General features: G+C 36.4%; 1 protein-coding gene across 2 annotated transcripts in view; it reads right to left on the bottom strand.

Annotated features, from left to right (window-relative positions):
* Positions 1-417: 417 nt before the first annotated feature.
* The window catches only part of UBE2V2 (ubiquitin conjugating enzyme E2 V2), a 34,265-nt gene continuing 8,375 nt past the window's right edge, over positions 418-26,307 (bottom strand). Inside the window, exons 2-4 of one of the 2 annotated variants that reach the window (XM_026039506.1) lie at positions 11,418-11,563; positions 7,511-7,636; positions 418-2,186 (exon numbers count right to left, since the gene is read on the bottom strand). In XM_026039506.1, the coding sequence (XP_025895291.1) occupies positions 2,040-2,186; positions 7,511-7,636; positions 11,418-11,563 (419 nt within the window). In that variant the 3' untranslated portion in view covers positions 418-2,039. The remainder of the gene's footprint in view (positions 2,187-7,510; positions 7,637-11,417; positions 11,564-26,307) is intronic. The other variant, XM_026039507.1, reaches the window with a different exon arrangement.

The raw sequence follows: 26,307 nt of genomic DNA, 5'->3' as shown, positions 1-26,307 counted from the left end.
CAAGTCTAGTGGGACTTCTCATTCTCTCAACGGTTTATGCTGAAGTTTCCCCGCAAATTCAACTACACTGTTGCATTATTTTAATTGATCAAATATGGATTAGCAATGTTAGTGCAAGGRAAAAAAAAGTATTTAATGGCATCAAAATCATTCCAATGAAATCAAGTAGGAATACGTTGCAATGCACTTCGAACTTTCACAGATGATAAGTTATATAAATACAGACAAGAGGTAGCTGGCAGCTACAATTCCACCAATTCTACTAGTGCCCAATTTGTCCATAAAGCATAAACTGACAAATACCGATTAAACCTTCCATTAAAAAGGACCCCCAAGTTTATTGCTTTTGAAGATTTGTCGTTTACATCAGAAATACGCAAAAGCACATCAAAGTTAACTTATATGTATTAAAACTTAAACGTCAAGCCAATTTAAAGTTGATCATACTCACTTTTTCAAGAGTAATAACAAAATTCTGAATGCCAAGTAATTGTCTCACTCTCCATGTTACATTTTCTCATTGAAATGAGCCAAGCCTTGCATTTTACCAAGAGGGGAAAAAAATAAAATAAAATAAAAGGAGGCGGGGGGGGTGAGGAAGAAGTGTTGTTTTCCAAAGAATAGAATAAGCTACTTTCTTAGGAGAAATCAGTAACAGAATTAAAAATATTGTTCCTACTAAACAGAATGTATGAAAAGTAACAGATCAGTGGCAGCAGAGGCAGAAAACATTAAGGTTAGTAAGACAGTGGTATACTGGCATCTGATGCACACAATGCAAATGGAAATAAGGTCTGTACCACAGATGTAACTTATTTAAAGCATCCTGAAGTTTCTTTTTTTCTTTCTCTTCTTTTTTCAATGTATTTTTAGACAAGGCAAACACGATACAGGAGGGAAAACAGGGAAAAGACACAAAAGATAAAGAAAGGAAAAAAATAAAGGTAGCRGCTGTCAAAGAGAGACTAAGGACTGAGAAGGAAGACAGACTGCAACAATATGGTTGATCTGAAAGCTGCTCAGAAGTCAAGTAGGGCAAGTGAAAGAATTATGCTCATTTCTCAAAAAAATGTGGGGGGAAGGAGGGAGAGGGCTTTTCTTTTTTAAATGCATTGCAAGTTTGTCCAAAGTGGTACTGCAGATGACTGAATTTGCTCCTCTGCAACAAACGAAACATCTTGATCGATTAAGTAAGCATACAAAAAGTGGTAAAAGGTGCATGTAAAACCAGCAGCAATATTATGTTTGGCCTTCCACTACTTCTGCAAGTTACTGTACATATATTACATCACTATTATAGAAATGGCACAGTCTCAGACACTTTCCACATTTTATTTACATTTTAAGACTAACTTTAATCTCAATCACATATCCATACATTTCCTTTGTTTCACTAAAACTTAAATGCATGGTTTATTAGAACAAAGACTGTAAACAAATATTTGCCATGTCCGATACATGTAACACACWGGAGCTGCTTAAGAGAAATTAATCCCCCCGTTTTATAAATACAGGTATCAAAACAATCCTGAACATACTTTGTGACACTACTAGTAGTCGGCACCCACACCTTTGCAAAATTAAACAAGATGAGCAACGGTAGTCACTGTACCTGCTACTTTAAAACAAATTTAATTGCAGCTCTTTTACTAAGCAAGATGGATAAAGCATGCCATTTATATTTTGCCTTCTCGAGAGATTATTTTCAGTAACATATATTATTCCACAGCAATCTGACACTTTCTGTCATGCTTTCATCTTGTAAAAACCTGAATTCCAATTTTAGGCTATTTCAGGCTTATGCTTAAATGACAGTGCCTTGATAAGAGAAAAAAATAATTGTGCTGCCTTTTTCTCCCATAGTGCCTGAAAACATATTGGGCATACATATATTATATATATTCTTACAAATGTCCAGGTCATGTATACCAGCTGAAATTCTTTTAATGTGTGGGTGTTTGCATTGTGAGATTTAATCAAGACATTAACATGAGTAGAAGGTCGTTGTTTTAAGACAGAAGTTTGAGAATCAGCTAAAATTAATTGTTGTAAGTTTGTCCTTCTGGAGGTTGTGGAAGCTTCATATTTTCTTTGGACATCATTAGACGTCTTAGCTCTTGAAGTACAACTTTAATGCTATAAGAATTTTGCCATTTTGCTAACACTGGTATGCTCCGTGCATCCACCTGGGAAAAAACAGAAGATGGAGTTAAGTAAATTTAGTTAGCATACAATACATAACTTCTTCACAAACAGCTTTCAGATTTTTCTAAGATTCTCAGTATTCTCTGAAACTTTCCTGAGGTATAAATACAGTCCCTATGTTCATAAAATACGTGTAGGAAAACAATCATATRCTTACATATAGATACTCTGCAATAAAATCCATACAGCTGGACCCCTCCATCTGTTCTGACATTAACATTAGTARGGAAGGAAGGAAGGGAGGGAAATCAACAGTTCATTGCAAAACTGCAGGCATTTTTATCTATTTATCCATGCAAACAATCTCCCCACATACATTATTCCACACATAATGGGGTTTCCTATTTCTTTAAGGGATTCAGCTACACTAGAGCTCAAACAGACCTAGTCTGCATAGAAACAGAAACGAAAGGACACAGGACTCCTCCTGTTTCTTTATGAAACCTATGGTACAATCCACACGATTCGCAATATAACAGGGAGGTCAGTCTGCATTTCAGAGTCAGCTTGGAAACTGTTTTGGCAGCAGGCATGCAGCCCCAGCAAGAAGCATTTGACCACACAGAGGCACAGAGCTGAGCAACTGCACAGGAAGCCCAGGGTTGGAAAAGGGCTACCGCCTACTAGGGACCTCCACCAGCAGAGCAGCCCACATCGCTCTACATGATGGAAACCACYGAGTTCAGGTTCACACAAATGCTGACGCTACCCTGCTCAGAATCAGTAAGGCCTTAAACTCAGTGTAGTTGCCAAGCATAGCATAGAACCAAGCATAATATAAGGAAGTACCTTAATAGTTCTTCTTAACTTATCAATGTTTGGAAAAATAAAGAATATGAGAGGAAAGCTGTATCCTGCACTAAGATTATGCATACTTAAAGTAAGTTTACAAGTGTATAAACTTGTAAAGAAAGGTTTGAAAATAATGCTAGTCAGAAACTGGAGAACAGCTTCTCTTTTCTTAAAGAGCAGGCTATTAAACAAAACCACCAGGGAGAGAAGGGGGAACTCTGATAGGAGGTTTCCTGTACTAGCAGTAGCAGCTTGAGCAAGACATCTATTCAGCCTTCACGAATGAGCTCTGTTCTGCGGTACCACCATCTCGTAYCGACCCCTCCTCTCCAGTCCTTCTGGGGAGTTAGAGGACTCCCCAGAGTTTCTGTCCAATTTGGACCTACAAAAATAGAGAAAGCTAGAAACATGGATTCATTTCTGTTAGAATGAACACAACACTAGAGAAAACTATTCTCCAAATAGAGAATGCAGAAAGAAAGAGTCATGAGATTTTTTTTTTCCCCCTCTCTCCCCTACACACAGTGGTCCTATAGAAAGAAGGAAACCTGGACACAAGTAAGCAGCAAAGGAAGACAAGAAATGAGGGCTCAGATCATCCACCCACTTAACATACAACTGCAGCTGTTTAAGGGGTTACTTTTCCCCAACTTGTTACTACTTGTTGGCAACCCACCTCACATTCTCTTACATTTAAGCAAAACAGAACAAAACCTGACTGCTTCCTGAATGTTTCGTATCGAGTTTGTCAGCACAGACCAGTAGCTTAAACCACTCTGCTGTTAGTCTGGGCCACCACGCTGTCTGCTAAAGTCAGAGATCACATCACCTGTCACTGGCTTGCCAAGAAGTCCATAATCTGAATAAAAGGGGGAGGAAAGGAAGCTACAGTAATGAGGTCAAAGCCATGTAATACTTGCATCAGAGAATTCCCAGCCAGGAAAGACATATGCACTTGGCAGGGGAAGGGATGGGGTGGGGGAGGAAGAAGTCCATATGATATTTAATTGTTTTACAGGAMGACTGGGCAGGTTAGCAAGGATAAGAACAGAAGGCATGCTTAGATTCCAGCTGTTTTTCAGAAGATATAATTATCAGGTCTGATAAAGACAGAGTCAGCAAAAAGAGCTGGAAAGGTATTTGCTGTAGGACTCAGAGTCTGGTCTGGCAATTCTGCTTCTCAAAAAAATCTTTTYTTTCCCCCCCGCATTTCTTCTCAACTTCCTCTTTGTAGGCTCTCTCAAGAGTGGAGAATCAGACTCAGGATACTTGTTTTTTAAACTAGATTTAAACCAGTATTGCTTAAACAGTGCAGTTCTACATACAAGGGCTAAGTAGGAATAAGAGTTGATCACAAAGATAGTCTCCTCCAGGATAAAATGCAGCTCTTTGACTGAAAATTTGTAGCAGCAGACTTGCACTGTAAACTCTTCTTCATCAACGCTATGAATACTTTGAGTAAGGATTTTCACTCAGGTTTTATTCTCTACATTGCAGAAGTTACTCCAGTGCAGACAGTACACAACAAATTTACTTTGTGAAGAATGCTAAGATATTTGGAAGGGCTGCACAAACTGCAATGCTCAAAGCATCAAGGTAATACCAAAAATACATAGAAATGAATAAAGCTTACCACTAATCTCAAGACGGTTTTATTCTGGTGGTACATTGTAAATCCTCAGACAACAGTAAGAGCAACAATATATAAAATGCAACTTTTTTGCAGCAATCATTTAGTTTTGTATCAATTGTATGGAAAGTGTTCAGTGCTCATGATCCTAGTATTCTAACTTTGTAAAGCTGCAAATTGCTTAGTCTAGTATAACTATATCCAAAAAAATAACTGTACAACACTTCACAGACTTATAGGAGAAAGTCACAACTGAACTTGAAACAGCTGTAAACTGTGTATAAACAAAYAGGATTGATTGCAAATCCTGCTAGTAGACTGCTGCAGAATGCTCTCTCAGATGCAAAAATCCGATATTATCAGAAGACCATGGGGAAAATAAATATGTTAAAACACAGGTGTTTTATCAACAGATGACACACAAGCCTCCAAAAGAAGAGATCCCATTGCATTARGAATGATAATTTAAACAGTATTTTACAACAGCGACATGATAAGCACAGCAAAACATTTTGCCCAGCCCTACCTACATACCTGGACTAGCTTTTTGTGAAATTAGTAAGCTAATTCTGCACAGTAGCTGTATATGCAGAGAAGCCAACACAGAAACCCAACAGCAGAGTGAAAAAGAAAGGCACTTAAGCAGTGTGATTCAAAACAYCTTGAATCAGTCTCTTGATATAAACGCTCCTGAGTAACCTCCCTCTTTTTCTACACAGATCATGCCAACCCATTATCTCCGAGATCCCTGAAGATAAGTTGTGGCAGAAGAGGGGGAAAAGGGAAAAAAAAAAAGAAAAAGAAAAAAGAAAAAAGTTATTTACAAGCGAGGCTCTATCAAAATAATCAAGCAAGCAAATAAACCTGTCACTGTAAGGATAAATTCATTACACAGATCTGCAGTTTCCAAGCAGAACGCGAAGGGACTTGCAAGTTACAGAGGCTGAGAACCTCTACCTATGAAGTATTTTGAGAGCAGCTTCTTTAGACCAAAGTTAATCCCGGTGCACATGCACCTCCTCCCTCCACCATTCACACCTGCTCTAAACTCATGCTGGAGACTTATTTCTTTCTTCGGGTGCTACTGCCACGCATCTTCTACAACTTCTGTTCCTTAACACCATTCCTAATGTGTTGGAAACATGATACATACTGACAGAAAGTCTGTGCTGCTGCTCATCTCAAGGCTTTTCTTCTGAAAGTCCTTTTTCATGACACCTACAAACTGTAAAACCACTGTGYTCAAAGCTACCCACATGTCAAAAGAGGCTGCAGAAGCTTGGTGGGTTGTTTACCTGTGGATAAAAATGCCTGTTTCTTGTCTTCAGCTGTTCAAGAAATGCAACAATTGTGGAAAGCAGCTATTATCTATTATATCAAAAAACAACCAGGAAGTGACACACCCCAGCTTGCAAAAAACAAAAGGAATTTAGGAAGCAAGAATGTGAAACGTTCCAGAGAAGTTCAGTAGCATTTCATGACAAAAAATTCTGAGCTTGTGGTTAAGACAATAGCATAAGCCTTATGAGACCTGGGTTCAAGTCTGGATTTTCCAAATAGCCTTTTTTTCCATAAATACGGATTATTTTGTCTTCCATACAACATCCATATTTTGTTTCTCTTTCCAGTATTTTAGAGAAGCTCTGTACATGACACATGCACAGGCCTAACACAGATGGACCCCATTTTTGATTCTAAAAATAACTGGTTTTAGTAAAATTTTTCTAAAGCTAGATTTCAAAAGAAGTTTAATGAGAAATTTGAACAGCATGTGACATACTACATTCAGTGCTCTCACTATATTTCCTACCAAAACACCTATTTTAAAAATAGGTTTAAAATACTGAAAATGAAAACTGCAATCAGTTTCAGATGCAAGGAAACAGACAAAAAGACAAACTAAGTTCATTACTCTTTAAAGTAATAATTTACAAGCAGTATTTAAATAATCAAAAAATACTTTTGAAGAAAGTTAGTAGTGTATTAAAAGCTCACCACACTTGAAAATTCTGAAATATAAAGACTAATTCACTTATTAAGTAATATACATGAATATACTACAATAATTCAGCATGTGGATTTTGTCATTAGATAACAATTACTGAACAACTGATTCTTAAACAGATTTTACACTTATTTGCACCTTTATTTTCAGTTAACTAGCATACAGGCTAGAAGACTGCAGACTATATGATTCAATTTTCTAATATTAACAGGTATTCACCTAATTCTCATAAACTAGGGTGATAATCTGTGTTACCATTATGGAAACACAAGTATTAATTTATTTATCCAAAGCCAAAAAAGCTGTTCTGAGCAAAGCTACACTCAAGTCAACTGAAGCCCAGTTCTGTGCTCTGATTTGTAAAATACGCCTTATTTTAACTGACAGATTTGGCACAACTCTAGTAAACACAATGGCAACATTAGGCAAAACAACCTTTATTTGTAATTAATAAAAACAGCAGATAAAATTTGGATACTGAAACAACATTTATGGCCTAAATGAATAATGATCATACCAAGTCCGCTTCTTTATTGAATCTAATCCTCTTCATATGACAGGAAATGCCTACACATGGCTTAAACAGTCATTTGATTCTTTACATAACAATCATTTTCAGCTTCRTTAACAAGATAAAGTTTTTCAGTACTGTAAGCAATATTTATCAGGTCTTACTGATAAGTACCAATTTATTATAAAAAACCTAAAGATTTTAGTGCATGCAATAGTCAACAAAAATTTAATTTAAACCAAGTATCCACGTTGCAAAATTTAACAGAAAATCTCTGTCCAACATGCATTTCCTCACCTGGGCTTTTCCCCAGATAAAATTCAGAGTAGAGATTAACAAGGTGGTTGGTCTTACCATTTCAACTTACCATTCCATTGGAATTATTTATTCCATTCATATTAATTTTAGTTACAAATCTAACTGTTGGAGGTGCTTCTGGATATTTAGGTCCACACTCTACTTTCAGACTGTATATTCTGTTTTCATAGTTTGTCTAGAAGGCAAAAAGACAGACTAATGCATCTTACTGAAAGTGAGCATTAAAAAAGAAGAAAGAAAAATGCAAAGGCAGAGAGAATAAAGATGAAATATGACATAACTATTACTGTAACATATCCTGTTACTGTATAACTGATAGTGTTCATAGTATCTAGTATAGTATGAAATAACTATTGATCTGTTCATAATATTTATCTTGGATTGGTCTTGGATTACAGATTCATATTCCATTGATTTGGTTATCTTGATCACCCAATGAGTAAGTAYCAATAACATTACTTCTTAAGAAAACATTACTATTCAGAAACCAACAGAATTTTTTTTTAATTCATATTTACTCTTATAGCTCCAACTCACTTGCATTCCCAGATTCCCTTGGCACAGTACGGGACTGAGGGGAAGATTAATCATCATCAAGTTATCTATTTCCCCCACAAAAATATCTAATACTGCAAAAAGGTCAGGAACAGGAAAAGACAAATATGCAGAGCCTGACAATTAAGACATGAGCAAGAATAAGTACAGTGTATGAAATAACCTAGATGTAACTAGCACTCTAGATGACCTCCCAGACTTCCACTGTTGAGGATTTCTAAGCAAGAAAGTGTTTCAGAGAGGAAGCAAATCAACAACTGATAATTTAAAGTTTAGAGAACTTGAAATACATTGCAGAGTAGAATTAAGTGACTATCAGTTCACAGAATATATCACACCAAAGTCATCACAGAACAGATCATCCTTTAACTGTTTCAAAGAGCAAATATATTTCAAAAAAAAAAAAAGCAGAAATTAAGAGTGCTATCATTTTGTTCTTAATCTCAAGTAGACTACATCTAGTAAGAAAGTATCTGTATCTCTTCATCACTGATACACATCCCTTCATGCTACAAGAAGAAGGAAGTCCCAGCTAGTTGTAAATACCTCTTTAAATACCTTACCAGGACAGAAAAAGCTGCTATGAAACCACAGCAGTGCATGGTTCACGCATCAAGGCTTTCCAGATGTACCACCTTTAAGTGGCCCTGCAAGAGCTAGCTATCAGTCCCTCTAAGTATGAGCCACACAGTCCAGGCACAGTTCACTCTGCTGTYAATTAAAAGGCTCACTACTGCCTTCAAACCACTGAGACATCCTAACTGTGACACAATCTTGCAAAGTCATGAAGCTTGAAAAGTAGCTGGATCACAAAGAAACAAGGGCAAGCTTTTATCTCTCTGTAAAATTGCCCATTGCTTCTTTCCAACATTTTTCATTATGAAATGGATAAAGAAACCTCTGAAGTAGCACATTCATGCTAATACAGCTGCTTTATCACTATCATTTCTTAATTAAAAGCTCTAAAAGCTCCTGCTCAGTAGTCTGAAAAATCTTAAGAATTGCACTCACTCCTATTCACATRATATTTTAATTTTAGTTGGTTTTTCCAATCCTCCACTTTGTGGAAGTTAAGTATCTCTACCACTCCCTCCCCCCAGGGCAAAAAAACTATTATTTCATATAAATAAAAAAAAAAWTTCCCCTCTCCCTCTGTGACAGTGCACTCTGCAGACAAAGCTAGAAAAACATGTCAGCCAACTTCACATTCTGGACAATATTAACAACTTCCTCCACCTTCTGCCAGGCTGCACACTGCCACACCATTAAAACAATTCCAAATCTCCCACCTTCCATAAACCCTGAAACTGCATGGAATTCTCATTGGGAAACTTGGGAACTGGTGGTCTTTCACTTTACATAGTCACTGCTGATAACCATAGCTCTTTTCCCGTGCTCACATTATCGCACAGTGGAAAACAAGTATCTGAATTACAGCTTCTACCTACTGGCAAATAAGTCTGCTTATTCTACACTAACACTTTTAAAAGTATTCGAGGTGTCTCACACAATAGAAGGGCACATTKCAAAGGTTTATATTTAGAAAAGAAGCAACTGCAATGGCTCAAAGCAGATTTAACAAAATACTGAATGGGAAACTTACAGTCTTTCAACACAACCCAATCAAACTTCTTAGTTAAATCTGCTATACCAGTCTGCTCTGCTGACATCACTAATCACACAAGCTTCAACCAAACAGCTCAAAACTAACCATCCCAATTGTGGGGTATGGCCCAAGGTCCACATATATAACTTGCCTGCACCCTTTCATAAAGAAAATATATATATGGAAGATGACTTTAAAACAAACAAAAAACTACACATATGGGATTCAAAAGACACAAGTTTACACACACACTCAGTGTGGTGACCGACTCTAGCGATTTCCAGTCTTTAGCGTACTGAGTAAAACTTGAAGATGTAAACATCATAATTTTTTAGAGAATTCATCTAAATCTGCATCAAGTCCAGAAAAAAAAAGCTAATAAAAATCTACATGGTCACTATTTTGGAGGGAGTTAACATCAACAACCCAAATTATGATGAAACATTTTAGCACCATATAAAGAATACTGAGTAAGCCTGTGTTTCCCTCAAATGCCAGGACAAGGCAGTTAACTTTCCCTGCAGTTTATTACCAAGATCACCATGTACCACAACCATCAACAATACCAGACAGTGAAATTCTAATATGTTCTCTGATGGGTATGTGCCTCAGGTGCTTTTCTTAAGTATTAATACCTACTCTGTAGAGCTATGCCTATTTATAGTAGATATAAAGCTTCTATAGGATGTTCAGAGAGTCACACAGATACTATTCTAACTAAATCATATTTGCAAGCTCTTCTCAAAAAAATCTAAGACTGCAACCTTTCTTTAAAAGATATTCAAACASTTTGCTTTTAAGTTAGCTAGTATCCACAGTATGGTGTCATGTCTATTTTTAAATGTCCTCTCTGAAGTGCATTCAAATACTAAGAATGCCACACAATTACAGAGATGTTCAAAACAGTCTGGTGCAAGTTACAGCTAATTCTGACTTCCAAAAGAAGCTTCAATTCCATAATCAGAAGAACTGGCAGAAGACATTATCTTTCCTAAGGCAGCTTTCTCATTTCATTTCTTGTCCTTAGTACATGTTACACACAGTAGTGAGACATATACGGTACCTTGATACAGCATGTTACATGAAGTATAGGCATTTAAGGCCTCCATTTACATAGCAAACTTCTGCATGATACTGTAACTCATGAGAGGGACTGCACAAAAGTTACTACTCAAGAAGGGACATTCATGTCTTTGAGGGTGACAAAGACACTAGATATGACTTTTTCTTTTGCAGGTTATAGCATTGTAAATCATAACCTATAGAACTTCAAAAGTCAGAAGGATTTATACTCTGTTTATACATTTTCTCCTATTGGGGTAACTAATAACTTTGGGCATGACTCAAGCGACTGCATACAATGCTACATTGAAAGGCTATGTAATAAAACTTGTAAAACTTTAGTCACTGCTAGAGAACTGAATTTACCAGGAACATATGATAAATCCTGGAGACACAGTAACACAGTTTACTGCATTATCAACACCTGGTATTATGTATGCTGATGATGGAAATGCAGACCAAGTATAACTATCACTAGGTACTAAGTCTGAAATCTCAACTAGCTTGTCCAGTTGCAGAAATATATGCTAGGGCAGGCTAGACTCAAAACACTAATGTGCCAGGATATGAATTTTAACATAAACATAGTGTTACAGAGTAAGTACAGATAATATTAATTCAACTTTATACATTACATTTTAACTTATTTCTTTGCATTGAGGCAAAGCAATCTTTCTTTTTGTAATATGTACAGCTTACAAACAGAAAAAATATTTTAACTTGCCACACTTACCCTTGGTGGCCCAATAATCATGCCTGTCCATCTGGTGAGTGTCATATCTTCATCATCTTCAAGGCCCCAGCTTACTGTACCATCACCTACTCCTTTTTGACCTTCTTCAAGTTCTTCCAATAAGCGAAAATTACGAGGTACTTTAACTACAGAAAATGGAAGAATGTTATTAATATGGGTCATAGTACAAAAAAAGGCCTCTCTTAAATTGGTTTTATTATGGCTACTTATCAAGTATTCTATGCTTTTGTTGGAGAGTCTTTCTTCTACTGGATTAAACAAGTAGTCTATAAAACTAAAACATAGAAATGGTACATAAAAAGTTCTTTGTAACATATTGCACTAGTTTGAAAAAGATGGGAGCCAAAGAAAAAAATCATCTTATCAGTCCTTTAGTTGGTGAGGATCTAACATAGTCTAAATCTTGACACTGCTAAGTCTGCATTTAATCCTTCTATAACAAAGAATTTGTGCCAAAAGAGTATGGCATGAATATGTACCCATAGAGACAAGCACGGGTAAGCAGACTCCTGAACAAATACTTACAGCTCACCTTTCACTTTCTTGTGAAAGAAAGTGCTTCTTTCATGAAAAGACTTATGGTTTCTCTTGAAATGTTTTGAAACGGTTATTTTTATAACACATTTTAGGAAGTGGCTCCTAAAAATGTTAGGAATGAAAAAATCCCCAACTGGTAACTCCAAAAATTCCCAGGAAAAAGTATTTAAAAAAAGAAAAGTGGGAAAAACATATACAGACACACAACCTCCCCCGCCTCAGGAATTATAGGCAAATTAAATTACTGATGTGTTCTCACCTCCTCTTTTGTTGGTATTACTGCTCATCTTAAGCCCACAATGAGCTACTTCAGCTTGCTAACTGACCAGAAAATGCGATTTAACAGACTGACCCAGCTCTGAGAGCTCAGACAAGTGCCAACAAACATTCAGATTATCTTGATGTGAAACTACATTTTAAGGGAGTATTGATTACTCTCAAAGTTTGTTTTCACAGATAAAATTTTACCTCGACGTCTTAGCACAATCAGGATCAAGAAATGTTTTATTATAAAATGAATTGTGTAAAGTTGGCCTCTGTAGCAGAATGCTTGAGCATCTTCAGCACAGCAAGAACACAGCCGCCAAACACACTATTACAAAAGCATCTGGAAACTTGTGTGGCCACTACATCATTCTCAGTGCCTCTCAGTTTGCTTCTACAGCGCAGATCAGCATAGATTTCTCTCTTAGCACAGATCCTTTTAGACAACCTGATCAAAGTTTGTCTGTTCATTTCCACAGTCCCATCCTGACTTATTAGATCTTTGTATTAGACTGGGCACTGAGCTCATCTAGTTCAGGTTAAGTATGAAAACAGAGATTCATACTTCTATCATATTATTACCTAAAGGGATGTTTTTACTTTTGCTCCATATTCATATATGCTCTGACACAGAGTTTGCTAATACAATATTCATATCAACCTTCCTCATGTCACACTTGAAACTTGCAGGATAAACCTGTACTACACCAATGTTTTGCATCACAAAAAAAAAAGCCATTACACTGGCTCAGTTTTATCATAAAACTGCACTTAACATAAAAGCATAGTGGATGACAGTTATAAGAAAGTACCAGACTTTTATGGCTGTCCTGTGTTTATCCCCTTTTTCCCCACACTAAGTAGTTTGTGCTCACTAACTCCGCTGCAGCAGAACACAGAACCTCCTAACAGGCCTCAGGAAACCCCAGAACATCTCCAGTAAATAATAGGCCTTCTCTGCAAAAAGATGAAAACATCCRCATGTAGGAGCGCTGTGTGATGTGCACTCATAATCCACTCAGCATTGAGAGCTGGGTAGCAAAAAAGCTGCTCTGAAGCTAAATATTAATCAAAATACTGACAGAGAGGAGAGTAGGAAAAGAGCAACCTACAAAGATCCTAACCAATTACCATTAGTTCCTGCTCCCCGCTCCCAAAAAAAGCCAATGACTTTAAAATTCTCCTCCCTCAAAAAAACCTTAACYGAAATTTGAACAAAAAGCAACAGTAAAAAAGTTTCCATTCAGAAAATTAGTTTGCCAATATTTAAGTTGGACACATTTTAAATAACTGTTTAAACTAAAATAAAACCACTGTTTCATAACAGCACTTCTGCATTTATGTTATTTAGTTCCATTTTGCAGACATATTCTATTCCTTTACTTATATGTTCACAGGAAGTACAAAACATCTTTCTTCTTACCTATCCAGTCCTGTATTTAAGATCTAGACATTAATCACCCCTTATATTTCCAAAGAGATGCACTCACTGGTCAACTTGCAAGCTGGGGAGGACAGCAAGTAGCTGCACATGTCTTTATTTGGAACATCTACCACAGATCCTCGCAACCAAAAATTAACAGTTTTGGGGGGGGGGGGGGGGGGAACCCAGACACTAAAGTACTTATTTGTCCTGAAATATGAGATTAATATTTTATTCTCAGTACTCCAAAGTTCCATTGAGAGATTTACAGTCATTGAAAGCAAAATTGAGGAAAGAAGAAAAAAAAAAGAATCTTATCAGTGACCAGCAAAGAAAGTTTGCCAGTAAAATGAATTGGAATTAAATGCTACTTCCCTCGTGGGAGTCCACTTGCATGCAGTATTACATTTTACATGTTTGCTTTGGTCATGTTTTACAGAAAAAAAAATCACTTAGCTGGAAGAACAGGTGTGTACCAGGATGCACTTTCCTTGCTAAAGAAACAGCCCCAAAACTGGGTAATAATAACCTAAATCTTCTGAAAATTAAATGTGCCCCTAATAGGAAGTAGAAATTTTATTTGTATCACTATTTCACATTTTCCAGAGGGCATAACCTAAGCTGTATGGTAAAGGTGTATACATAATTTACAGTTTTCTCTCTAATTCAGAGAATATAATCCAAGAAATGCTTGTTAAAGAGCTTTTAAGTGTTTCTAAAGGAACCAAGAATGAAAAATCAGAGTTTCACTTAGAGAATTCAGACAATGCAACAGCAGCCCTGTGATCCTGTTAAACCACCCAGCATGGATATGGCTACAACACATTTTTTTGCCTATCCTCTGCAGCTCATGAGCCACAGCAGAATTAAAGAAATCACCCCAATCCTCAATAGAGTTTCAGACCTGATATATTTATATCAGGTCAAGCTGATGCCTCTTGTTATTCATTACCATGCACCAATCAAATCTTTTTTTTTTTTACCCAAAGCTACCTGCTAAAGGGATCAACTGTCTTCAAACAGGTTGTTTTTTACTCCCCTTAAGAGCCATTCCTAGGTTAGGGTTAGGTTAAAACCTCTCCCCTCTCCTAGGTTAAAACCTCTCACTCCCAAGTGAAAAGAATTAAAGCAGGCTTGAGATTTTATACCTGGCAAAGCTGTAGGAAGAAGTAATCTCCAGGCAGCAGGCTGTGATTACTGGCTAAGTACAGCACTGCATCCACAATTTGCAATGTCTGGCTAAGGTTCTGTATGTTAAAATACACCTGACTTCATTAAGATAAAAAACACACAAAACTGTTCTTTCCAGTTTACCTGCAAAGCTCACCTTATTACAGGTACTGCCGCCCAAATGCAAAATAAGAAATAACATATATCAATTGGCAACAAGTATTTATCAGTTTTTCARAGAGCTGAAGCAGAAATATTTCACTTTTTAAAAAAGAGAAATCACCCATATTCAAAATATAGCAGTTATTTTTAATTTAGAATTTTAATCATGAAACTGCACTACAAAAAAGAATGGTATCTTTCAGAAGTGTGAACTCATCAGTGAGGAAAATATCTTGGAACAATGAGGAAAGAAAAGAGGAACTAGAAAATGAATATTTAAATTAAATAGGAAGTGATACTTAAGTGTCCTTTACTAGAGCCAACAAGTTTACAGGAGTAATAAAGGGCTGTGCAAGMCAAAGATTTTCTAGATGGACCAGTTCTTGCCGATACGTCCAGACAGTTCCACATATATTACTAAGTATTCTGATACTTGTATATGTTTTATCAGAATTAAGAGAGAACAGACAACTGCATTCATATGAGTTTAACAGAGAATACTGGCTATATTAATCTTATTTTTCAAGATACATATTGATGATGTGGCTCTTTCTCTAGTTCTATGTATCAATTTAAACTTACGTGGGCTACACTGACATAACAGTGCCCTTACAGATACATATATTAATTAGTTCAAAATRCATTTAAACTGGTGCAGTTAAGCAATGTTTTGGTTTAGAACAGTAAATTATCAAATACTTCAGAAGGTGTTTGCCCTTCTGTATGATTTCAAGCCTAGCAATGCAAGAATGCACACTCTTTGATGTCACTCTGCAGCAACCTATTAACTACATTTGAAGCTGAAGGTAAGTTACATTCCCGCGCTTGTCTAGCACAAACTAAATTTAAAGAAAATTCAGACTAAAGCAAAAAAGTGCTATGACAAATTAAACAAGGTGACATATGCTAGACAGGGGCCTAACATGACTTAATGAAGTGACAATCACTAAAGTGAAAAATAAGTGTTAGAATATTGGATTGAACCTAGGAGCTCAAACTGTCTGCATATCACCATGGTACAAGTGTGATAATCCAAACGCTTCCCTTTTTCCAAATCTTAGAAAAGAGAACCATAATCCTAACATTATAGATTGGCTCATGTACTAAAGCATGAGGTTTTCTGCCTTCCTCCCCCCCCCCACTAAAAAAAAAAAAGCATTTTATGTAATCTCTATATATTCCAATATCCATATCACCCATCAGTTCCTCTTGAAAGTTTTCCCCTGCTCTTGGTCTCAGTCCTTCCCAAAGGCTATGTGTATAATAGTAGCCTTTTACCATGGTAATACTGGCAACTATACTGACAGCAAACTCCCAAGCTCAGCTATAAAAACRAACTTCTGTATTGACCCAAAGCAAACTATATAATAAACTATACATTAACCTTGCTATGATACTGGAGGGATGTTATTCTTCTTGACTGAGATAGCCATGACAGGAAAGGTCTGCACTACAATTTTGAATGCATAGATTATCTTCTTCACATTGGTATTTAGCAAAAGCAATCCTAGAAAATATAAAATAAATATCCTGATAGCAAAAAGAGAAACTACCAAACCCTACTGAGCAGCTCCAAGCTGGCAAAAACAACCAACTAACCATATCACATAATACCACAAAACAAAAACAAACACATACTCTTCCTCACCCTCCTCCTCCTTCCCGCTCCCCCAAGTTTCAGGTGACTGGGCTGGGGGACAGGGTCACAAAGGTCACATGGAAGAGAAGAAATAAAAGAAAGACAGAAAATATCAACTGCCTTTCATGAAGAGTCTTGCTTTACACAGAATGTATCAAAACTTTGTCAGTTCCTTGCTACTGCAGTAAAATAAAGTATACAATACAATGGGTCTACTTCATTTCCCAATGTCATTTATTTTCAAATTGCATAAGTTAGGGCAGAGAAGAAGAATTTGGAACAGTACAGAAATTCACATAAGACTTCTTTTTTCTGGAAAATGAAATTCTATCATTGAAGAAAACCATCACCTGCTAGGCATTAACAAAAAAGGCAAATGAACCAGAAAGCACCTGGAAAGTATCTAGTAGCCCTGAAATGGGCAGCATGCCAACAGAAAAGAAACATATTGCACACAGGTGAAGTCCTATTTTGACAAAAAAAATGTATAATTAACATATTTTCAGTAAGTGCATGTACTTTTGGCTTTTTTATCTAAAGTATATATATTTATAAATATCTATATAAGTTTCATTATAAAAGAGACTTCCCTCAGAAATCTATTAAAAAAAGTATTCTCTAGATTTTTGTTTGTTCATTATCCTACTCACACCACATACCCTTTTAGCCACTAATAGTTTCTGTGAATACACAGAAGAAAGGTTGTTAATCTACTACCAGACACTTGGTATCAGAGTGTATTACCAGGCTTACTGTAATTATATCCTAATTATTACTTATCTGAGGTTGATCACAGCAACCTGGTCCCACAAGCCAAGGGTATTTTTAGTAGCCTGCATATTACACGAGTACAGGCTGGGAACTGACCTGCTGGAGAGCAGCCCCACAGAGAGGGACCTGGGTGTCATGGTGGATGACAAGATGACCATGAGRCAGCAGTGTGCCCTGGTGGCCAAGAAGGCCAACGGGATCCTGGGGTGCATTAAGAARAGCGTCTCCAGCAGGTCGAGGGARGTGATCATCCCCCTCTACTCAGCCCTGGTGAGGCCACATCTGGAGTACTGCGTCCAGTTCTGGGCTCCCCAGGACAAGAGGGATGTGGAGCTGCTGGAGAGAGTCCAGCGCAGGGCTACCAGGATGATCAGGGGCCTGGAACATCTGCCCTAYGAGCAAAGGCTGAGAGAGCTGGGCCTGTTCAGCCTGGAGAAGAGAAGGCTGCGGGGGGACCTGATCAGTGTGTAAAAATACTTCAAGGGAGGCAGTGAGGAGCAGGGGGTGGCCTCTTTTCAGTGGTGGACAGCGATAGGAGTAGAGGAAATGGTCACAAACTGAGGCACCAAAAGTTCCACAGGAACTTAAGAAAACATTTCTTAACAGCGAGGGTGCACTGTTCCAGAGCCATGGAACAGGCTGCCCAGAGAGGCTGTGGAGTCTCCTTCTTTGGAGATCTTTAAAACCCACTTGGAGGCAGCCCTGTGCCACATGCTCTGGGTGACCCTGCGTGAGCAGGGGCGTTGGACTACGTGACCTCTGCAGTCTCTTCCAACCTTAAGCATTCTGTGATTCTATGATATTAACGAAGTTTGACATCAGATTTTTGTCTACAAAAGAACTCCATCACTACCACTAGTAGCACAGAATCTATGGAATATTGTGATTATAGTAACTTCGGGGTTAAATTAAGAAAATACTATTTTGTCCTAACTGAAAGTAGTGAGCAGTAGTATTTGAACTACACACATTGCTCAGAAGGGCGAACAAGGTACTAAATGACTGCAGTACTAATAAAGATAGCAATGACTTAAGTATATTTTACACAAAAATATTCTAATCATTGTGGATTTAGTCATATAAAACCAAATACTATCATTCCTACCAATGACAATGAAATTCAAAAGAACTTTTTAAAAATATAGATGGCATAAAAGAAGGCACAMAAAAAAATCAGTGCTTCAGAGGGAGGAAACAGTCAGGGCTTTAGAAATTAATCATGGACAACTCCTTAAAAACATCTCATATATATATATATATATATGAATGTATAAGATTAATTGACCAGTGTCTTGTCATTCCTGTTTGCAACTGGAAAAGCTGTAAGCAACAGCGGTTTCCACCTGCAGACTCAAAGATGAAGCCAAATATCCTTAACTGTGGAAAGCTTCAACAAACATTCACACTTAAGGAAAAAAATGAGTATGAGACAAGAAGATAGAAATCCACTTGCATCTAAAACTACTCATAAGAAAAAACACTCTTGAAATTCAGGCTTTGACAAGAAAAGTGATTATCAGCTTATAAATTTGCACAATTAAAAGTAAGCAGATGCCTCTTAAAGAGGAAGTAGAGAGCAACTGGCCTTGTATTGAATGTGCTTAATGTTTTTCATAATTCAGAGTCTGTTTTACTACAATACTAAATTGTCAGGAAACTTCCACCTTCTAAGCATTGATTATAAAAGTCACCTGCATTCAAAAGAGCTGAGGAGTATCATCTCTTGGGCTTCACAGGAATTGTGAATGTGTGTATATAAAATTACATATATGTGTGTATGTATAYATAAAAACACATATATAAATTAAATTATATATAAAATGACAATGTATTACATATCTATGTAGAAACTCTAATTTGGTTAACTTTTTTTCCTTTTTATTTAGAATTTAAAACTAATCTGAAAATTTAAGTCAGAAGAGGARTAAGCGTAACTCTAAGAATGGTACTGAAGTTACTTTGTTTTTTGAAAAACAGCTAAGGTACGGCCTTAAACCTTGCCCCCTTCCTTTCCCCCCCCCCACTTTTCGTCTGCTGAGAAATGCTTCCCTGCAAACAGTCACAGCTCTGTTAAAATTATAGAGCCTAATCTTAAAACCTACCATTTGGTTAAAACTATCTAAACTGTTAGTTCTTTTCAGAACATTAGTGATATTTGCATTATATCTCACATAAATGAAATTTTAGCTTTGTTGGTATYGACAACTGGACCACACAGAGAAACTTCCACAGGAGTTTCCTTCATATTTGGGTCTAATCGCAGTCATAAACATCCTGTATATAGTTAATTAAAAAAGCTAATTAGAAATCTATTTTTTCCCCCTCAAAGTTCACACAGTTGAGGTCTCAAACTTGTCAATTTTTTATGGCAACACAGAACACATTTTTTGAGAAGAGAAGGTTCAGAGGGGATCTSATCAATATGTATAAGTACCTGAGGGGAAAATGTAGGGAGGAAGGGGCCAAGCTCTTCTCGGTGGTGGCCAGTGACAGGACAAGGGGCAGCAGGTACAAGTTGAAACCCAGGCAGTTCCATCCCCATATGAAGAACTTCTTCACTGTGAGGGTGACAGAGGCCTGGAACAGGCTGCCAAGGAGGCTGTGAAGTCTCCTTCTCTGGGGGTCTTCCAAACACGGCTGGCTGCCACCCTGTGCAACATGGTCTACATGTCTCTGCTCAAGCAGGGGGGTTGRACTAGATGATCTCTAGAGGCCCCTTCCAAACCCAACCATYCTGTGATCTTTTGGGTGAAGGGGTAAAGGGCTTTGAGAGGTTCCTGTGCTTTTTGTCCCCCACTGCCCCSTTCCCTCCCCTCCTTCTATTTAACAAGAGTGTTTGGGGTTTCTACCCTCAAGAAATCATTTCATTACAAACAGAAGACAGATGTGCAGAAGCAGACTTTCTCCCTTAATCTCTCTTTATTATACATGTTTAAAATATTAAGATATAAGTGCCAGCAGTGGTAATATAAAACTGAAAAATGCTAAGTAGAACTATATTAAGTCTTAGTTAGTTTGAAGACAAAAAGGGAAGAAATGCAGCTCTAAAGCTCTGGGCATTAGTAGTTTGAACTTTCATAAACTGACAGCTGATTTATAAACACAACTTAAAATCAACTCTGACCACAAATCTCAACAGTGAAATAATGGATCTCAGTCTTTTAGGACCACAAAAGCAATATCCACTTATTCTAYCTGTTCCCATTTCTGTTGCTTTCACAGTAAGAATGAGGTCGTGAACTTGACTTCTCCAGCAAAGTGAACATCTCAAATGTGAAATTTCAAAATAAAAGATTTGTGCAATTTCAAGATTTTATTCATTATGTTTGGAAGTGAACCACTAGGAAAAAATAAATAGATCCATTATCAAGGTACTTTCACCTAAAAAGCCTCTCCATCTTTTCTCCTATCCTGCCTCTTAGGTAACTAGACAGCAGGGAGCTACCAGTTCCTGTTAGCTTTTGTGTTCTACCAAATCTGCACAGGGAAAGTTTTCATCAGATTACTCAAGGCAGCCTTATAAATAGAACCCTCCCTTACGGCAACCATCAGCCTCCAGGAAAACACTGCACCTCTTCAGTTTTCACACTGACCACACTGCTCCATACTCCACTCAAGATCCTTCCCTGTTCCCCACAGCCACTCCTTTCTCCTTACTCACCTTTTTCAGAAAGGTGAGTGACACAGAGGAAAACAAGGCTGCCAATAGTTATCTGAGAGTGAATATGGGATATCTGTTCACATGTAATATAGTTCATATTTAATTTACAAGTTTGCACCAGCAGTTTAAAGTATATATCCATTTTCTACTACAAAAGAAAAGACAGCTGCTAACGCACACAGGTCAGACACAGCATGTCCAGCTGTGGCCAACTATAAGGAAAGGCATTCAGCAAGCCAACATCCGAGTCACTAAATGGTTCCTCATGGACATCCAAATATGCGTGGGTGAAGGGYGATACAAAGGCTGACTACATTTCATAAGTTAACTCCAGATGCATTTTCTAGTGAATTATACATAGATTACATACTAAAAGATGCAACTAAAAGATGCAACTGATTTTCTTAATTTTTACTATGGGAGTGCTAGATTAAGAAGAATGACACATTCTAATGCTGCTTATTAAAATCAAGATTTTTATTACGATTCAGATTTTTTACAAAACAATGAAGGGCAAGAAACTAGGAAAGCAAAATTAGTTTTACAAAGATACCAGTGACTTCAAAGAAACAATATTTAATCATGTCTTTAGAAGCAAGATTAACTGCTCAGTACCTGCCCAATTTTTTGCAAGATTGTTTTTAAATCTGAGACTGTGCAGTCAGAAGAATTTTAAGAAGAAAGAAAAAGAATTTTAAAACACATACTTCAAGCTGACTATCCTTTTTAATGCAAGAATACATTCAAATTTTTCTTTCATATAAAAGGACATAAGAGAAATACAGCAGAGGCCAAAATTTCTTATCATGAAATGACTTTCACAGGGTCTACTTTAGCGAGGAGAAATAGAATCTGTGACCCAGATAACAAGGATTTAGTTTAGCAAAGCTGTAAAGCTGCCTAAAGGAGTTACAAATCATTGATTAGCAAACAGTTAGGCTTGCATAAAGGCTCTTTCCAACATGACTCAGCACCCACTAACAGTTCAAAACATCAAAACCTTATCTATGAAAAACAAATACTTTGATCTGGGGTTATTGTTGCAGTTTCACACAACTTGAAGCATATACTCAGGTGTATAACTGGAAGGATTAATCAGCAAGTATGTAGCATTCATCAATGTATTCACAGTAACAAGACTTATTACCAGACTGTTTTCCAGTACCATTTGTGATAGATATTCCTTCCATTTCCAGCATCTCAAAGATTTAAATTATTTAAAATTTATGTGATGATAGATCTTACTTCAGTGAGAAGAAAAAAAAAACTTAGATATTTTTCCTTGAAAAAGTTCTAATCAATGTAGATAAAAACTAGTTATTAACACTATATTGGTAACCTGGAAAAAGGAGAAAATGTACAYGTAATAATCAAGTGCATTTCAAATGCATTTAGCTTACTGCTTATGGATAGCTACAAATGCAATGAAGGGTATTTTTATAATGGTACAGTGTAAATGTCCAAAGGAACTTAAGGGGACAATGAGTCTAATTTTACTAGATGTTGCATTTCATTTTATCAGCATCATTAATATTTAATTCAACCAAAGCTTCCAATGGCACAAAGGATTAACATTCTGAAGTTTTATGTTGCTGTTGAAGGTACCATTTGTTGCAAAACGCTAAGCAGAATTTAGTCACAATTTATATTACTTGAGAATTATCACACATTCAAAAGGCTGTAAAACAAGCACGTGTTATTCAGAACCAGTCTGACAGCTTTACATCTGTAAGTTTTTGTATTAATATATTGATTCTGTTCAACACTGTTCAAATTACACTTCATTGTTTTTGTCATTTGGAAGATATTAAAGAAAAACATTCTTTTAGGCAGAAGGCAGGGTAGCATACTGAAATCAATCTGCTTCAGATTAGCTTTTGAAGAGACAAGAAGATGATATTAAGTAATCAAAATAGCAGTACTTTGAGGCTGCCACAGATTGATAGAGCAAGAATACAAAACCTGAGTAACTTTTGGTGACTCTAGTATTTGAACTTGATCTACTACTTTATCCAACTTCAGTTACTACAGAACTTCATCCTGATTAAAAATATTTAAGTGATACACTTTTCACACAAAGTATTTACACTACCTTAGGAAAAATCTTACATATGGTAAAAYACCACAAGTAATAAAGTGTGTAGGTAGCTCAGTTTCCACTGACTAACTTATGAGATTTCGGAATATAATTCTCACATACAAGGAGCCTTCTCATTTGTGTTTAGATTTACATGATGAACACTGAAAAGCCAGCATTACTTTTTTTAATGTTCTGTCTTGAACAGTATTTTGTCTCAATAACATGAGACAACTGAATGGTAAGGGAAAAGYTCCAAGGAGAAATATAGTACCTTTCCCCTATACTCTACAGAGTGGGAAAGAGCTGAAGGTTTATATATAAACGATTTGGGAGTAAAATCATTTTCAGCCCAGCTGATGCACGTCTGAATTATTTGTGGGTTGTCAAGCATTTTTTATCCAGMCATAACAATCTCAGTTGCAATTCCTTGTGCACAGGACAGAAAAATGCCCCACACAGATTGGACTCTCACAGAATATATTATTTTACTACTTTTGCTTTTCACTAATTACTTGCAGTTTGACGAAATCTCTGCTCACAGAGTTAAAATTATAAATACACAGAACACCGTYTGAAAAGACCATAAAATTCTAAACATCTTTTTTACTGACTTCTTGGATAGATTCAGRACAAGAGATTAATAACATAATGGAAGCACAAGTCAAAAATACAAGGGAAGAGTAAATCCATCACAGAAGATAAAAATTACCTTATGAGGTATAGAACAAAGGAATAGTCATCAAGAAAAGCAAAGATCCAATAGATCAGGTAAAAACCATGATAAGTTGAACACTCACGGTTCTAGATGCAAAACTTAAATCCTATGGTTTTCAATACAGAAAAAAAAAAAAATATTCCTTAAAGCACTACTCCTACAACCTACTTATAAATAAACGCCAATGAAAAAACTCCAAACAGTGAATGGTGACCCATCAATCTCTATGTGCACTAAATAGATAACAGATGAAAATCAGGAATCGAGAAGACATACAAACGATTTAATGGAAAGTAATTACGAMGTCCTACCTCACATTACAGAATCATCTTCAGTGGAGGTTTTAAAGAAGAATCAAACAAAAACAACTCATCACAAAAGATACACTCAGGTCTCTTAATACCTCAGGGAATTTGACTAAATGCCCTCAAGATCATTTTCTGTCCTCCATTTTTAATATCAGCCTCTTCACAGCTGATGTTTTGTCCCACACACTTCTTCRAATTGCTTCCACCACCACTAAATCTTTAAAAACAAAGTAAAAAGCATTACAGCAATTCTGTTCAAAACAATGGCCATATTGAAAATTCAATGGAAAAGTTATTTTTACATGGGCAAGGCAAGTCATGCCAAGTAGCCCAATCTTTGAGGAAAAATTGACTATGTTTGGATTTTTACAGAAATAGTATTTGTTCAGGATCTAGCAGCAGTCCTCCAAAGACATTTAGTGCACTTGCACAAAAGTTTGCTTGCAATTACAAGCTAGAAGTAAAACAGAAATAAAAGTAAGTTCTCCTTTCTCTCCCCCATCTACTTAAATCCTTCGTGGAAGAAGACAACCTCCCACAGCCCATAGTTAAGAGCACACTACTAGATGCTGCAAACTTAAATYTAAGATTTTCAAACAGAAGTTACAACTTAGTGACATGATCACTGCTTTAAGAATACATTCACATTCTTAGATACATATCTAGCACATAAAAGGTAATTTTAAGTAAAAACAAAATTTTAGAAATACAAATATTAACTCCTTCAAATGCTGTTAATTACTTTCTCAAGTTACATTTTAAGTAGCATGCTTTAGTAAATTTCCTCTAACTTGAAAATACTTAAAATCTTCTATACTGTATTTTCAGAGATCAATAAAATGAGGATCCAGCAAACCACCCTGAAATTGGTAGACTGCACTTCAACAATTGCCACTCACTTCCTAAAGAAACTGACCGTTTCCCAAAAGGAGGAAAAGCAAAAGGAAGTTTTCTGAAAAACTTCCAAGACTATCTACACAAATAACACAAGTGTAGATGCAAGTAGAAGGAGTTRTAATGTTGAAGGATGAACTGAATTACATCTTAAAAAAATCAATTTCAAGATGCTGCAATGCCTACATATGAAACTACCCAATACAGGTGATGTTAGAAGTTTGTCTGATACTTAATCTACAACAATATAATACTGACATATGCAGTTCCTTTAGAATGCATGAAAAGGCAATTATTGACAAACAAATTATTTGTTCTTCTATGCTTTTTTTAAGTGCCAGTTCAAAAAATAAATCATTTTCACAAAGAAATATGTGACATAAAACTAGGACAATTAACTTTAATAAAACTTCTGCTGTTTATTTCATTAGAGATAGATTTCCATTCCTGGACTTTATGCAACTAAAACGTTTTTTGCCCCTCGCCCTCACTCCCTAAAATAAGGATTAAGTTGAACTATATAGAAAAAATGCATCAAATTCACTGAACTAGCTAGAGTTAAAACTTTATTTCAATAGCAAACGATTCCCTTCCCTTTCCATAGACAAGTAAAGCATATTTTTTTGATAGGAAGAATAAGTGCTTCCAGATGAGATCTTAAAAAAAAAAATCTGAACTTGTGTCTGCTACAGGGAAAAAACAATCCCCTTCACAAAACACCCCAAAACTGAAGCATATACCAATGAAGAACCACCAGTGTTTTCCCCATGGAAATAAGTAGATATTTAGTCAGGCTTTGGATGCCCTGACTAAATTTTCCAAGTCTTGTGGTCATTACTATTGTTTGTTTTATAATGAAGGAAATTTACTAAAATCATTTAAAATCTGTAACAGCACACACATGTAGCAATTAGCATGTTAGGCTGTCCAGGTAGATATAAATATAATTCTGCATACCTGTCATCAAAAATTATTGTGCTGAATACGCGTATACAGAAGCTTCCAAATATCCCATGTCAGACTGCAAAGAATCCTTGCAAGGACTGAACCTCTGAGTTCAGTCAAAACAATATTTCAACTTATAGAGCTAAATATTCTGTAGAAAGACAAGAGCTTTATGATATATGAATTGCTAGTGACTAGTATCTAAAATAATCTAAAATAYAGTGAATTCACTGATGTTGAACAACTTCCTCTGTGTTACAGGAAACCCAAGGCCAGAGCATAAGTAGAAGTCTGTTGAAG

Source organism: Nothoprocta perdicaria, unplaced genomic scaffold (genome assembly GCF_003342845.1).
Source record: "Nothoprocta perdicaria isolate Ctin4 unplaced genomic scaffold, notPer1 scaffold_231, whole genome shotgun sequence".
Taxonomy (NCBI): Eukaryota; Metazoa; Chordata; class Aves; order Tinamiformes; family Tinamidae; genus Nothoprocta; species Nothoprocta perdicaria.
The sequence above is the reverse complement of the archived record's forward strand: the minus strand, read 5'-3'. Positions and strand labels throughout refer to the sequence as shown.